The sequence below is a fragment of the Ambystoma mexicanum genome, chromosome 5p, assembly GCF_040938575.1.
Source record: "Ambystoma mexicanum isolate Mex_15411 chromosome 5p, UKY_AmexF1_1, whole genome shotgun sequence".
Taxonomy (NCBI): Eukaryota; Metazoa; Chordata; class Amphibia; order Caudata; family Ambystomatidae; genus Ambystoma; species Ambystoma mexicanum.
The window spans coordinates 553,192,713-553,209,225 of record NC_090930.1 but is presented as its reverse complement, the minus strand read 5'-3'; the positions used below and the strand labels follow the sequence as shown (position 1 = coordinate 553,209,225).

At 46.6% G+C, this 16,513-nt stretch overlaps 1 protein-coding gene across 3 annotated transcripts in view; it reads left to right on the top strand.

Moving 5' to 3' along the window:
* OCRL (OCRL inositol polyphosphate-5-phosphatase) overlaps positions 1-16,513 on the top strand; it is a 1,330,750-nt gene that overhangs the window by 500,651 nt on the left and 813,586 nt on the right. For all 3 annotated transcript variants that reach the window (XM_069612980.1, XM_069612981.1, XM_069612979.1), the window contains one exon: positions 4,912-5,099. In XM_069612980.1, the coding sequence (XP_069469081.1) occupies positions 4,912-5,099 (188 nt within the window). The remainder of the gene's footprint in view (positions 1-4,911; positions 5,100-16,513) is intronic.

The following is a 16,513-nucleotide window of genomic DNA, read 5'->3' as shown; positions in this document are numbered from 1 at the left end:
TGCCACGACACATATAAACCTTACCGGATCATACCCCTCCGGCAAACACGTTGCACATTAAACTAACGTCGCCCATTAACCCAACCAAACCACCTAGAGCACCAACACAAGTTGCCAACAGAACACCAGTTCAGCACACCATTAATGCTACACCTACAACCAAGGACCAACCTACGAGGACACCAACCCAACACCAACCCCACTCCGAGCTGCCCCTCGGAGAACAGGCCTGCCACACCTGACACTCTGATACCAAACTAACGCTCCCACCTACCAGTGCACTAATCACCTTCTGCCCCAGGCTGCCACCCCAGGACCTCCAGCCTGCCACGCCAGAGCACAACCCCAGGGCGTGGACCCTCCCGGCCATCCACAATCTCAAACAACAACAAGCACTACACACAGGTCCCTTTTCCTCCAAGAAAGGTCAACTAACCCTAAAAGGTAAGTAAACATGCGTCAACATTTAGAAATGTCTTCCTAGACGGCGAAAAGGAACTCAAAGATGGAGCCTGTTCAATCTCCCTCTTCAACTTAATAAATTCACCTTGGCACTGATCAGTCCACACAAAATGCACACCTTTCTTAAGCAACGACCTCATATTAACAGTTCTATCGGCATAGGAAGGTACAAATCTACTGTAATACTCTGCGAGCCCCATGAATGACCTTAACTGATCCTTGCTGGCTGGAGACGGTGCCTCACTCAATGCCTTCACCAACTCAACCTTGGGATGAATACCCTTGACATCCAAAGTATGTCCCAGATAGGTAACGCAGGGTACACCCACCTTACTTTTGCTCAGTTTGACCGTGAGACCGCTGGCCTCCAACACCCTCATGACTTCAAGAACCCTAGCATCATGATCGACACGAGTCTTCCCACACACCAGAATGTCATCTTGAAAATATAAGCCTCTAGTACATGTGTTATCAACGAAAGGTCTATCCCATGCATCTTCGAGGATTATGAGGTGGATGGCCGACATGGCAGAGTTTAATTTTAAAGTTGAATATGTCCCGGGCACGAAAAATGCAGTTGCTGAGTGCCCGCCGGGTGGGAAGCCAGTGTCTGTTCTCCTACGAGTAAACCTGTACTTGGAGACATTAAAGACATATCAGTAACTTACCTGCACGTCTGGACCTACCCTATTACACTGGCGACGAGGATGGGATCTCACCAACTGACTCTCCCTAGAACTCACGCACGTCACCCAAGTCATACAATGCACTTCTGTAGGCACGTGCATTCCATTCCACCCGAGATCATAGATTACAACAAACTGCAGGCACTCTCTATTCTAGATCCTTTTGTAACAGTTCACAAAGACAAGGTGGTTTTGCGAACTCACCCTAGATTTGCGCCTAAATTAATTTCCAAGTTCCATGTGAACCAGTCCATAGAGCTACCAACGTTCTTTCAAAATCCATCAAGCCTGGGGAAAAGAATCCTGCACACACTGGATGTACGCAGAGCTGCCATGTTCTATATGGAAAGAACTCGTCCACTAAGGAAAACAAATCAGTTTTTCGTGTCTGTGGCCACAGGAAAAGGATATGCAGTCTCCAAATCCACTATTTCTAGATGGATTGTCGATTGCATTACACTCTGCTACTATCTTGGTAAGAGAGAACTGCCCTTAAAGCCTAGAGCACATTCCACTCGAGGCACTGGAGCATCCATAGCATTCATTGCAAATGTTCCCCTTGAGTCCATTTGCAAAGCCGCAGCCTGGAGTTCTGGATACACCTTTACAAAACACTATTGCCTAGACACTCATTCTAGGTATGATTCTCGGTTGGGACAGGCAGTACTAAGACATCTTTTCACTACGGTTCCTTCTCACAACCCACCTCCAACTCCAGGTACTGCTCGCTAGTCTATGCACAGCATGTGATTCTAAACAGATTGACAAACATCAGAAGACATGCATTACTTACCGTAAAAGCATTTCTGATGGTTGTATCTGCTTAGATTCACATGCGCCCACCCTTCCTCCCCTCTCAGATGGAAGAAACATAGACATCTTACTACTTTCTCTCTTTTCTGTACTCTCACGAAAGTCATAAGGCTCCCTCTTGGCAGAAAAAATACAATCGGAGGGACCTCAACGTGTGAGGGATCTTGGGTACACTACACGTCACGTCGGGATAGTGTTACAGGCACGCACATGTCAACGTCCCCTTTCGATTCTCGAAAGACAAGATGCAATAATATGCAGTTACCACTGGATGTCGGACTATGCACAGCATGTGAATCTAAGCAGATACAACCATCAGAAATGCTTTTACGGTTAAGTAACGCATGTCATACTTAATCGCTTCTAGGCCAATGCCCATCTGTTCCAAGACCTCCCACATGTATTGCCATGGGACCATAGATGCATCCGAGTGTTAGGCAGAATTATATGCAGTACCCTTTGGGAACACCACACAAAATTAAGACTACAAGTGACAGTACAAATTCACCTTTGGTACAAGCCCGTACTACAAGGTAAAGTTGTAGCGATGGCTGATCAGCCAGACTTATCTCAAGAGCAAGTGAGCAGTATCAATAGTTACACAAAGGACAGCAATTACTATGATTCAAACCAACACTGACTCAAGGTTTCTGAGTAAAAGAATATACTTTTATTTACACATCAGTTGTAAAACATTTCACTAAAGTAAAGCAGTTGAAAAATCACACTCTTAATACACCACACCACTCCCAATAGATTCTGGACAAGTTAAGCTCAAAATGAAGTGTGAGCAAAATGGCACTCCAATAATTTAAAAGGGAGGGAAAGACAACGTTAGACTAAAATTGAGCAGCACCAACAGGTAAGTAAGCAGGGCAATCTAGAAAGAGGAACTACAGTGATGGAATCAAATCAAAAAGGCTTGGGGCCAAAGTGAATAGGACAAAAGTCTTTTGCTCAAGATCACACAGTTCAGGGTAGTTCGCGGTTAAATATTTGCCAAACGTTCCGGACGAAGTTGGTCAGCCGAAAAGTTAGTTTAAAGAGTAGAGAAGGACGAGCCCTCGGATTGGCGAAAGGTTTCACACAACTTCACCGCGGCTGGACGAAACAAACAACCGGATTTCCACAGTTCCTTTAAATAGAGAAGAAGCTGTAGCTGAGGCGGACTTTCCTGGTAGGTCCTGCAGGCTCACGGTTCTTGAAGCGACTGTCGGACTGACATGAAGTAGGAAGACTGGAGGGTCCTGCACTGCCCAGGGAAGAAATCAGCAGCAGAGCAAAGCAACAAATAAAAAGGTGCGCTCCTTAAAACCCAAGCAGGGTCCGACCTTCCTGGCTATCCGGTTCACTGTAGCTCTGTACAGCAAATTCAACCAGAGGAGGGAGTCTTGGCTTGCAGTTTGGGAGAACTGGTTGGTCCCACCAGCTCAGGGGAAGAAGATTCCTGGTAAATCTTCTGTCATTGGAGTCTGAAGATTCGGACCTGGAGCAGGACTTCACCGGGCGGTTCAGTCTTTGTAGGGGTCCTCTTCTGTCAGCTCCTCGTCGGTTCTTTCGTTCCAGTGGCGACTCTGCCTTTCCAGCCCCAGAGACCTGCTTTTTATGCAGTTTTCATAAATGTCACTGCCACCAGCCAAGTCTTGATGAAAAGGGAGCGAAACAATGCTCCAAGAGAAACGGACAGAAAGGGATAAGTATTAACCCTTTCCAGTATTCTATGTAAGATATTTTGTACTGGATCTGTGGATTTTAAAGAGACTAATAAAGTCAATGCCAACTTTACATGTTCTGGGATACAGTAGTCAGTCCCAGAAAATGGAGTCTGAGTTGGGAAGTCTAAAATACACCCCTGTGTCACTGCACTGAAGGTGCTGCGTAACACACAATAAAAAGATGATGCCTGTGGAGTAGGTGAGGCTCCACAGTCTATGAACACAAGAATAATGTCACACACACACACACACCACCCCCCCTCTCACTCAAAACACATGTAAGAGTGGGAAAAAGGCGCTCACACTCTTACAGCAAAACACATGTAAGAGTGGGAAAAAAGGCTCATACTCTTACCAGGTGAAAGAAATAAATACTAGAAATCCAGCAAAGCTGCTGAGGGACTCAGTAGGTAAGGGAAATGAGCCATTCTGGAGAATTCTCAGTACTTACCTTTTTTAAACTGGTTATTAGACGAAATGTTCTCCATCTTCTCCTGAAGGTGAATGCGTATATCTGTTTTATAGTAAGTGTGTGACAATATTTGCCTAGAGGTTTCATTGCCTTAGTGTGTATTTTAAAGGCCTAATAAATAATTGTATATTTGTGTACCTACCTGTCTAACTGGAATTATTGGTGGTTTTCTGTGCGAATTCATTGTAACCCTGGAACACTCTCACACACGCCTAAGTCTAAGCCTTACCGCTCTGTGACCTTCCTGGATTGGGTTTGGCTGGACTTTGTCTTTCCTGTTCACCAGAATAGGTTGGCCTCCCAAAATCCACCCATGGGTGGATTTTGAAATCCATCATAACAGTCCCCAGCCATAAACTGACTTAAGATCTGAATTTCTGTGTAGAGAAATCGCAAATATTTCAACCTATCCTATTTTATAGAATGCTGTTTTTTCTCTCCTATTGTGTCTGCCTTTCTCTGTATTTTATGGCCATTGGATCAACATTTTCTATTTTCTTATTCGTTTCACATTTTCATTTCTTTTGTCATATTCTTTATCCATTATCTTGCCTCACCATCCTTTTGATTTTGAAAAAAAGCATACTAATAACCAGGCGTTTCCTTCTGGATCATCCTGCATTTGATTGCCGCCCATAGGAGACTCTCATGTAATTGGTTTAAGGAGGATCCTGTGGCAAGGGCAGAGGCAAACGTACAAGTTCTGATATTTACTATATTATGTGGTTCATTAATGTTGCTCATTTTTCCCCGTCTATTCCAGGGCAACAAAGGCGGTGTGGCTGTGAGATTTGTTTTCCACAATACCACGTTCTGTATTGTTAATTCCCACCTTGCTGCCCACGTAGAGGATTTTGAGCGTCGTAACCAAGATTATAAGGATATCTGTGCACGCATGAGTTTTATTGTACCAGACCAGAACATACCTCTGCTCAACATCATGAAACATGAGTAAGTATCCGCTTCTACGTATTGATTTTTGTGTGTGCGGATTCCTTTCAACCACAGCTTCCTCATCTATGATTAAAAAGAAAAGGAAGTCAGTCTTTGGCAGATTCTGGCGCTACTCCATATAAATCAGTTTTGAGGCGTAAAAGCAGCAAGTTAAAGGTCTATTACCCTCAGACTGTCGAGGGAAAGAATTATATTGAAAACAAACACGCTATACCTTGTTGTGACTTGCGCTTAAACAAAAAGTATCACAAACAACAAAATGTTCTTTAGTAAATAAAGAGTTGATTCCAAAAAGAATTGGTGTGGTTTGCTTAGTCTCAATTTAATCCAATTTTTACAATAATTCTCTTCATTGAATTCAAGTCATTCAATTCGTTACATTTTACTTGGATTCATTCATACAAGTTCATTGTGTCCAGCCTAATCCCGACACGTGTTTCCCCGCCTTAGATTTGGCGGTTTCTCAGGGGTATACTGGCTAATATCTCTTTTTAAGTACATGTATCAAACATTGGCAACTTATTTAAAAAGGAAAAAATAGAAAATAAATTGGGCGTTTACATTGGGATCTGCAGGACAAGCCTGGGTTGAATATCTGATATTCCACATTTAGTGCAGCTATCTTCGGAAATGTATTCGCCCCCAGTGGCGACACTCAGCTCTGCTTCTTATCTGTTAGGTGCTCTTAGGTGCCTCACACCGGAAGTGACATCGAGGCCAGTATAAGGAGAGGCGCCGGACCCCATAACCTCAGTTTACTTTTGAAGCTTTGACTGAGTAATGCCCTCATATAGGGGCTCCGCCTTCAAGCCCTGCTTGTATTGTGAAAAACAAATGTCAATCTCTGACCCACACAGGATTTGTTTAAACTGCCTGGGGGAAGAGCAAACAGCATGATTTTGGGTTGTGCTCGTACATGCACACAAAGGCCTTGAGAGAGAGCGTGCCACTAAGCTCTTTACCTTTTATGCCACAGAAGTGACAAAAGCACTCCATTGAAGTCACTGGGCTCGGAGTGGAAAATAGAGGAAGACCCTTCCTGGACAGACAAGAATTAGAACCGCAAGAGGTCCTGCTCCCAAGTAACTCCCTGAGTAACCAATCTAGGGACACTTTGGAGGATTCAGCCCCACGGGTACCATTTCTGACCCAATCATTCTTGCTGGAGAAATGGGAGAGCATCCAGCTAAAGTTGCTCAATCTTTGTCAAGGCCTCAGCACTGGTGCTGTCAGTGGGGAACCCTTGCAATATTGAGTCTACACTCCTAAGGGGTCATCCCTGGCTATGAAGGGCTCTCACCCAGACCAGCCTTGGGATCCTCCACCTTTGGAAGTTCTGCTCCTAATACTGGCCCCGCTCGACTCTATGCCATCAGTGCTTAAGCACCTCTAGAATATGCTCTACTTCCTATGGGAAAATTCATGTGAAAGATTTCCGAAGTCTTTGAGGAAGGCGCTCCTATCCTGTTTGGGCTAGAACCACTTCGCCCTAGAGAGGTTAGAGACTCTTTGGCAGAATTTTATGGTGAGAGGGAAGATCTCTTGGATCTGGCCGCCGACTTCATGAGGCCTGCAGCTTTGCCACCTCCCCCAAACTGTACATCCTCCTGGCACCGACTCTGTGGATGCCTCCTGTTTCTTTTCCAGAGATAATGGCTAAGGTGATAGAAACTCTGAGTTTGTCAGCTCCGACCAGACCTAAATTCTAGTTCGAGTTGAATGACATCCTGGACAAAGGCCCGAAGTAAAAGAGAGACCTTGTTGTCCTTCAACCTGGCAGTGGAAACCCCAGTCTTTGAAGCCTGGATTGAAACCTGGCCAAGAAGAACCAGCCTGGCACCCTCTGATCGGCTGTTCTTTCTTCCAGGAGAGCCTGGTCATGCCAGCCTAAAAAAAAATCTTCTTCGGCCTCCTTGCCACCGCACTGGGAAAGTAAGAAGTTGGATGATTGCGGGCACAAGTATTAGCCTCGGCAGCCTTGCATTGTGGGCAGTTAATGCATGTTACTCCTTGGACAAGTTTTTGTTTGGCTTCTTGTCTGTGATGTTGAAAGCAGCAGAACATATCGTAGTGGGAGACCTGAGAGAAGGCTTCAATGCTCTTGTACAGGATGGCAGAAAGGCAGAGCGTTGGATGCTGCAGTCGGGCCCCGATTCAGCTGACTGTGATGGGCATGCTAGGGTCCTGGTCATCTGAAGATAATCCTGGATGATGAACTCTGGTTTATCTCCAGACGTTCAGGTGAATCTCCTGGACATTCCTTTTAATAGGCAAAATCACTTTTGAGCCAATGCTGACAAATCCCTTCAGAAGTTCCAGTCTTCAGAAGCCATGCCCAAGTACCTGGGATTAGCATTTCAGCAACCGAGACAAAGTTAAAGGACATTTTCGATCCTTCTCCTCTTATGCCCACGGCAGCAAGGGTCCAGTGGTTTCAGGCAAACCTCAATCACGCTGTCCCCCACACAAGGGAAGAGGTTGGGGAGTTGAAAAGATGGGTCAATGCCATCTCGGCAGTGCCCTCTGCAACCCAAGTGGCAAAGCCCCTTGTGAAGAAGACTTCCATCATTGTATCGCGGTGAGGGGTGTTAGGCAAGATTGTATGCAGTACCCTTTGGGTGCACTACAACAACCCTGACCTCCTGGCAATAGGAACCCAACCTTTGGTATAAGTCTTTACTACACAGGTTGGTAGCGTGTTGACAGCCAGGCTTATCTCAGGAGGGGTCATTGTGAGCTGTAGTGGAGTTGCACAGAGATTCACAGTGACAAGTATTCAAATAAACTCTTACACACAAGGTTTGTTGATTAAACAATTATTAATTTATTTAACAGTCTGTTAGAGTAAGCCTTCTTCAGAAGGGGGCACTATAATAGTAACATGCACATAAACTCCAAAACCCACACTCTTAATATTTCTAAATCAGTAAGTACCCTTTTTGGATGGCACACAGACACTTCCTACACCCTCAGGTGATTTTAGTAACTCGGGCACAATGAACATTAATATACCACTGGTTGCATTTAGAATCAGACTTAAGAGTTTGGCAAAGAAAAAGGTTATTAGAATAGAACAAGAGATCACACAAATATTCTGAAGCAGGTAAGTACTTTTGGTAACCCCCAATGCAAAGTTAGTTAACCCCTTCCTGGAAGGAAGACAAAACACAATGTCAGAGGGCAGAATAGTCATTCAGGGATCCAGGCTAGGCCAAAGTCAATTGGGAAAAAGTCTAGGTGAGCTGAAGCACTTCTTGCAGCTAAGTAAAAGTCTTTCCACAATATTTTAGAATTCTTTGTAGAAAAGAGGAATTCAAAGCATGGCCACAAGCTGTTTAGGCTTGTGAGGTAAAGAAGCTATCGGCAACACTACAGAGCAACCACAACAGGTCTCACCAACAGAGAACAAGTACAGTTACATAACAAGAGGTAAGTTCGCTTAGACTGTACAGTACCTTTTAGGTTGAAAAAAAGCAAAAAGTGCAGCAGATGACCTCAGTTCATGTGCAGCTCTGCAGATCCTGGTGTCCTGGGCCTCAGTCATGGGGACAAGAGGGAGGACGTCTGGGGACTTCTGCACTACAATGGGACGGTCACCGGCCGCAACCGGCAAGCTTTAAACAAATGGCAATTCGGTGTTTCAGCTCCTCGCATCTACCGCAAATAGCAACCCTGCGGTTCCTCACTGACGAGATGGGCTTTCCTTGCATCTGGTGTCCAGCACTCTGTTTAGGTGGCTCAGGCTCAGTCATTCCTGCTTCCTGGTAGTCCAGAGGATCTTCCTGGAGCTCTTGGCCAGCTTAAAAGCAACGCACACAATCTGGTGTTCCTCTCGCTGGCTATTCGGTTCCAGCAGCAACTGCAGTGGAATTTCAACCAGCTCTGAGCGGATGTCCAGGTGGCTTACTTTGGAGTTGATTGGTCCCACTGTTAGGCATAATTATATGCAGTAACCTTTGGGAACACTACAGACAATTAAGACTACAAGTGACAGTACAATTTCACCTTTGGTACAAGCCTGTACTACACAGTTATAGTGGTAGCAGTAGCAGAGCAGCCAGACTTATCTCAAGAGTAAGTGAGCAGTACAAATAGTTACACAAAGGACAGCAATTACTATGATTCAGGCAAACACTGACTCAAGGTTTCTAAGTAAAAGAATATATATTTATTTACTCAACAGTTGTATAACATTTCACTATTCTAAGTTAAAATCACAATCATAAATACACCACACCACTTCTTCACTTAAATTCCAGACAAGTTAAGCTCACAAAATTAAGTGTGAGCAAAATGCCACTACAGCAATTTAAAAGGGAGGGAAAGACAAAGTTATTAGAAATTAGGCAAAATCAACAGGTAAGTACTCGGGGCAATTGAACAAGAGAGATTACAGTGTACAGTGAGGAGATCAGCTAGAAAAGGCTTAGGGCCAAAGTCAATGGGTCAAGTCTTTTGCTCAAGATCACACAGTTCAGGGTAGTTTGCGGTAAAGTTCGTGGCACAGATTCCGGACGAGGTTGGTTGGTAGAAAAGAGAAGAGAAGGACAAGCCCTCGGTTTGGAGAAAGATTTCAAACACTTTCACCGCGGTTGAACGAAACGGACAAACGGATTTGCACAGTAGCTTGAAATGGAGAGGGAGCTGTAGCTGAGATGGGCGTTCCTTGTGGTTCCTGCAGGCTCACAGTTCCTGAAGCGACTGTCGGACTGACACGAAGTAGGAAGACTGGAGGATCCTGCACCACCCAGGGAAGAAACCAGCAGCAGAGCAAAACAACAAATAAAAGGTGCGCTCCTTAAAACCCAAGCAGGGTCCGACCTTCCTGGCTATCTGGCCCACTGTAGCTATGTACAGCGAATTCAACCAGAGGAGGGGTCCTGGCTTGTAGTTTGGGCGAACTGCTTGGTCCCACCAGCTCAAGGGAAGAAGTTTCTTGGAGGATCTTCTCTGTCATTGGATTCTGGCGATTCGGTCCTGCAGCAGGGCTTCACCGGGCGGTTCTGTCACGACCCGTGACCCAGAACCCTACTGGCATGGTCACATGCCAGGTAGGGTCAGGACTCCGGGTTCATTTGGGGCCCCAAGGGCCTTGCATTATCATCATAGACTCTCCTGGAGTCAGTCCTGGCGTCTTTGGCGCCAGGCTCATGTTCAGATTGGGACTTTACCTTGAAGGGACTTAACCGTGAAGGGACTACTTTTCCTGTGAAGGCCTGCAGCCAACATGGAGGCACCCATACAGTCTAGTTCCTAGGAACCAGGCTGTGCGGTGCAGTGTCTTAGGGTGTGGTACCCTGGACTACTTTACCTGGACTACTTTACAGAGGGCTATATAAACCGCACCCAAGCTACAGAACGTGCTTTATTCTGCAGCCAGCAGCGAGACGCTCATCGTGTTCAGAGACTAGCATCCGGCGATCTTTGAATAGCGGACCTGCAGAGGAGACAAAAGAACCTCATTAGCAGTCTCTTCTTACCTGCAACTTTCCATCCGTCGTTTCCTGCTACTCGCGGTCTTCCATTCAGTTGGCAGCATCATCAGGACACCATGCTCGCACCGGAACAAAGCACCTGGAGTGAGCGAGAAAGAAGGACAACGTTAAACAGGTTACTCACGGCATTCACAGCAGTAATCACAAGATCCTCACCTGGCTGAGCATTTCTTGACTGGTTCCGCTCCGGAAATCTTCACACGCCCAGAAAGACCATCGCAACCTGAAAAGGAATAAAGAATACAGGTTAGCAAGAAAAGACATTACCGCGCCGCACTTCGCGCTTAACCTACCATCCATCATACGCTCCTGCGTCCATCATCCTGGCAGGAGCCTGATCCAAGTAGCGCACCCACCGAACCTTCGTGCACCTAAGGGGTACAAACAAGAAAAGACATTATTAGCAAGAAAGGATGCAAGGACATTTAAAGACTGCTTTAACCGGACTTACCTCCTTAAAGACACTTGAATGGGTTAGCACCAGTGAAGTTAACTCGGTCGCTTCAACCCGCAGAAGACTACGCGCCCCTGCACAGAAGGCAGGACGGAGAGCATGCCAGACATCATAACAAGGTGCGGAGTGGGCCATCAGGTCGAGTTCAGGGGGCTGGTGGGATGAAACAAAGTCTGTTCCTAAGCCCAGTCCTCCTGTGTTTTCAGGCCTGACCGCCACAGAAGGCATCGTCCAGAATTGGGGACGTCCAGGGTGAATCCGGCAACCAGGGCATAAGGGCGTCCCCGTCGATACCAGGTGAGCGTAACAGAACGCGAAGCCTCATAACATTATCCACCTGGGCGCCATGGAGACTTCAGAAATGGACCAACTGGCTCAGTTTTTAGGACAATTGCGCGCTGAAGTGCATTCGGCTAGGCAAGAGACTAATAGCCTGCAAAGGGACCTTGTTGTCACCAAGGATCGCACTGAAGAAATCAGTAGGCAATTACTGCAATCACAGGCCGGACAAGCTCCATTACCCGGGACAAATCCACCGGCACAGGCAACCACGTCGTATGCCGTTCCAGTGAAAATCACCCTACCCGGAACAATACCGTTAGCACCGCCAGAAAGGTTTTCAGGTGATCCAAGGAAGTATGCTTCATTTATGAATCAATGTCGCCTTCACTTCCTCTGCAGACCGGGCGCATTCCCTAACGATCAGGCACGAGTAGCATTTATTTTGTCATATCTGGGCGGTAGTGCAGCAGATTGGTCAGTGCCGCTTGTGAGCTATGATGATCCGTTACTACGTGACTTTGGGGGCTTCCAAAGAGAAATGGAAAAGCTCTTTGCTCGACACACCCATGAACAAGCTGTAGACAACAAACTCTTATCACTCCGGCAGGGGAATCAGGACTTACTAACATACATAGCAACCTTCAATAGGTTAGTGGCCGAAACCAGGTGGCCTGAAGACAAGAGAACCACATTGTTTACCTGAGGCCTTCGAGGGGCATTAAAGGACGTCTTGGCTCAGGTAGTTGATCCACCAAGAGACTTAGTGAATTTATCAATCTGGTGGTGCAACTAGATCATCGACTACAAGATCGGAAAGCAGATTGGTCCAGATCAGACACACGGGCTGTGTATCTACGAACCAAGGATGCTACTCCGCGCACGTCAGAGAATACCACAGAGCCGATGCAAATTGGGGGGAATACTACCACCATTAACAAAAGCTGAAATAGACAGGAGAAGGCAACAGCAGTTATGTTTGTACTGCAGATAATCGGGGCATTTCCTAAAAGACTGTCCAATAAAACCCCCCAAGCGAATTGTGGGAGCTACAGAAAAGGATGAGAGTAAGGAGTCGGAAAACTGCCTAGATCGACAAAAGTAGAGGCCAGTTTGTCGAGTGAGAAGAATGAGTCACCAACGTCACATTTTGCAATACCAGGGATCCTAATCAATCAACAACCTTCAAGGATGCACTCCGTTGAAGCTTACATAGACAGCGGAGCAGTTGGGAATTATATTGATTATATTGATCGAGACCTTTCCTCTCTTCTTTCTCTCTCTACTTGTGATGTTCCTCAGGGGTCTAACCTCTCTCTCTGGCTCTTCAACCACTACCGGACACCTCTTGCTCACCGCATCGCTACTTTCTGCTCCAATTTTCAATGTTATGCGGATGACACTCTGCCCTCTTTCAGTACGACTGAGATCCTCCTCATCTCTCTCTCTCTCTCTCTCTCTCTCTCTCTCTCTCTCTCTCTCTCTCTCTCTCTCTCTCTCTCTCTCTCTCTCTCTCTCTCTCTCTCTCTCTCTCTCTCTCTCTCTCTCTCTCTCTCTCTCTCTCTCTCTCTCTCTCTCTCTCTCTCTCTCTCTCTCTCTCTCTCTCTCTCTCTCTCTCTCTCTCTCTCTCTCTCTTTCTCTTTCTCTTTCTCTCTTTCTCTCCCCCCCTGCCCACTCTGGGCCCTCTTTCTGCCCCTTCCTGTGATGCGAAGAACCTTGGTGTCATCTTCGACTCCACCCTCTCCTTCTCTCCTCACATCTCTTGACGTCTCTAAGAAGTCAAACTATTATCTGAACCTCCTCAGAGATATTCTTCCTTTTCTCACTTTCCCCCAGAAGCTCACTGTCTCCAGAGCTCTGGTCCTCTCTTGGCTGGTCTATTGCAACAGCCTCTTTTCTGAATTTTCCTGCCTCTACTCTTTAACCTTTACAACTTATCCAGAACAGGACTGCAAGACTTGTCCTTGACCTCAAGCCCAGGTATCTCTCCAGCTCTGATTTCTCTTCATTGGCTCCCTATCGCTGTGAGGATCAACATACATCATCCACAATGCTTTCTGGGCCCTGGGACCGCTCTACCTCCAACTTTCTCTGCCAAAAAATCTTCCTTCTCGAGCTCTCCACTCATCCACCTCCAACTTTCTGAAAAACTGACGGTTCTCCAAGCAGACAGTTGGGGGCAGATCTATCTCCTCGGCTGGGGTCTCCCTCTGTAACAGCCTCCCTGCCTCTCTCAAACTTGAGCAGAACCACCTCTGGCTGCGGAAGCAACTCAAGACCTTCCTTTTCGCTTCCGCTTTTTCTCTTCCTCTCCCCTGCTGATGCACCTGACTGCTCCGCGCACTGGTCACCCTCTGAACTCTGGCCCAGGGTCCTTCATGTCCAGTTGCCCTTGCACTGCCTTCGGGGTTCCCAGCACTTAAGGGTCTGTATCCACAATCCTACAGTCATTTCTCTCTGCACTTATGAACCACCCGCTGGCTGCGCTTGTGAGTTAACGGCACTTAATGTTCCTTAAGATTGCTCACCTTTAAATTGATTTTCCTGGTAGCCATCACTTCTCTGAGATGGGTGAGTGAGCTTCAGGTGTTGTCTGTTAAACCTCCAGAGGGAAGGGTGACATTGAGAGTGGCCATCCTTTCTTCCTAGGGTAGTCTCGGACTTCCATCTCTCTCAAAAGATCAGGTTTCCTGTGTGTTTTTCTCTGCCACACCCTTCCAAGGCAAAGGAGTGATTCCATTGGCTGGACTATGTGCAGCCCCTCAGCCTCTATGTTTCGATTGATGGATGACGATAAACAGCTTATTATGGCTCTAAGATGTCCAGATGGGTTTTGGACATGAACAGTTGCATGGCCATGGAGGAGAGTGTATACAGAGACATGGGCTGTCCCGCAAAATGTGGTTGAATTTGGGCTACGTGGGCAGATGCTGTTTGACTGTGTTACTGTTGCAGTGTGTGATCTCTATGCCATCCTACATTGTGTAATGTGCCATTGTACATGTTCTAATCTTATTATTGCTGGTGGAACCTGCCATATTCCACACCCACCCTCTATTATGTTGTTATGTTAAGTTGTGATATTGTCTCGATTGATTGTTTATTTTTTGGGTGAAACCAATACATATTGTTTTGTAAAAGAAAAGAACAGACCATGTCAAGGTCGATTATTGTCTACATCTCTGAATGCTATGACCTGGCTGGAAAGATGTACTGGATGGTCTTGGGGCTCATTCCGCCTGTCTTCCAGCTCTGCACTGTAAAGGTGGGGTGGGTATCCCTTTCTTGGACATTTGTCAGGCTGCACACGCTTGCCAAGCTTTTTGGCTTGGATTCCATATCGGGCAGGATCCTTGCTTCAGTACAGCGGTCCTCCAGAGTTTTCTGGTGTAGGTGGTGTGCTCTCGCTCTCCTCCAGACCTATGCACTGTTATGGGAGTCTGTCATACATGTAGAATCTGTTGCAGGAAGGAATCCATTAGAAATAACTAATGACTTCCCTCTTGGTAATGTTCTTTCTGATGGATGTTCCTCCCAAAGATTCCTTGTCAACATATAACCCTGGCCATCTTGGCAGGTAGCTTGTACCCCTCATACGATGTGTGGTTCCTTAGTGGCAAAGAGCTAGGGAAAAAGGACGGGACAGAGGTCATAGGGCATGGCGACTGTACATATGCTGGCCCCGACAACATGTCCGGTGTTCAGTGCTTAAGGGTCCCCAGTGGAGCAGACTCAGGAGCAGCGCTGCACCCCTGGGTACGAACATTTTTACCAAGACTGCTGCGCTAGAGATAGAATACCACAAATAACAAATCTGTGGTAGGAACATCATCCGAAAGAACACTATCAAGAGGCAAGTAATTTTTTCATTAGTCTGTGGTGTGCATTGGAGTATTCCATGCTACATCCGTCAAGTTATTGGTCAACTACTCAGTATTCGTCTGACTAATAATTACGGTATTCAATACATTGATACAATGGCTTGCTCTCTCAGAGCAGTATGCACATTTGTACTATCTAGGGGCAGTATTTACTATTTATTCTAAACCCTAGAATGCAATTCAAAGTGGTTATAGTTTTCCTTCCTTTGGACTCAATGAGTTTTCTTTTCCTATTCTCCCAGGCCTAAGGTATATACTCTTCTATCTAGTGAAGGAACTGGAACGAACTGTGAGAAACCGTAGAGTATTCTCCCAGGTAAACCCCGGGAAACCCTTATTCAGGTGGTCAGGCGCTCTGATCCCAACCCTGGGAGTGGACGAGCGATGGAGGATCAACGGGGTGAGGGGCCCCGGGGGTTATGCTCAGGGGAAATGCCTCAGGTGAGATGCGCTATTATGCCAAGAAAGGAGAGGTGTATGAGATCTCCAAGGCCTTATAGGCTACACTACATCTGCCTCACCTCCTCCCATTAAATCTCTCCTACCCAAACCCACTAACCCCTCCATACAGAACCTATCCCCTAAGATCTCAAACCCTGTCATGTTCAGAAACCGTCTCTCCCAAAAACCCTGTCTTCCTGTTCACTATCCTAATACTCCCAAGCATTATTCTTCCTATCCCTTTGATTATTCTTTCCTGCAATCCCCTTGGTCTATTTTTCGATCTCAGTTATTCTTGTCCCTCTGACTACCCTGTTCCGAATCGTCCATGGCCCCAACCTTCCCTACTTCGTCCCGTAGGCTATTTTGACACGCCATCCCCCACCCCCTTTTCCAATACGAATATTCTTTTGCATCACAATAGACAACAGACTAATGTTAAATCTGTGTACCTGACATGTCCCAAACACGAGGGTCAGGCAAGGTCAGGCAATTGACTCAAAAGCCAGTGGCGACCCCTGCTACTTGACCAGGCACCCCACTCCGGAAAGTTTGGTGGTGCAGGCGGCCACGGCCCCGGCAAAGCAGGCGTCGTACCCTACCATCCCTCCTGATAGGGACGACAAACGTTTTGATGGCTGGGCGAAGAAGGTGTTTTCTTCTGGTGTTATGGCGCTTCAGGCGGCCAACTCCGTTTGTGCCTTGTCGCGTTTCACGCACACTCTGTGGAACTGTGTTGCGTTAGCGGCTGAACATATTCCCGAAGGGGACGAACGGGATGGTTTCCTTGCTATGGTCCAGGATGGTAAGGATGCCATGTGTGAGTCCGTTCAGTCGGGTTTGGACTTAGCTGAATGCGTC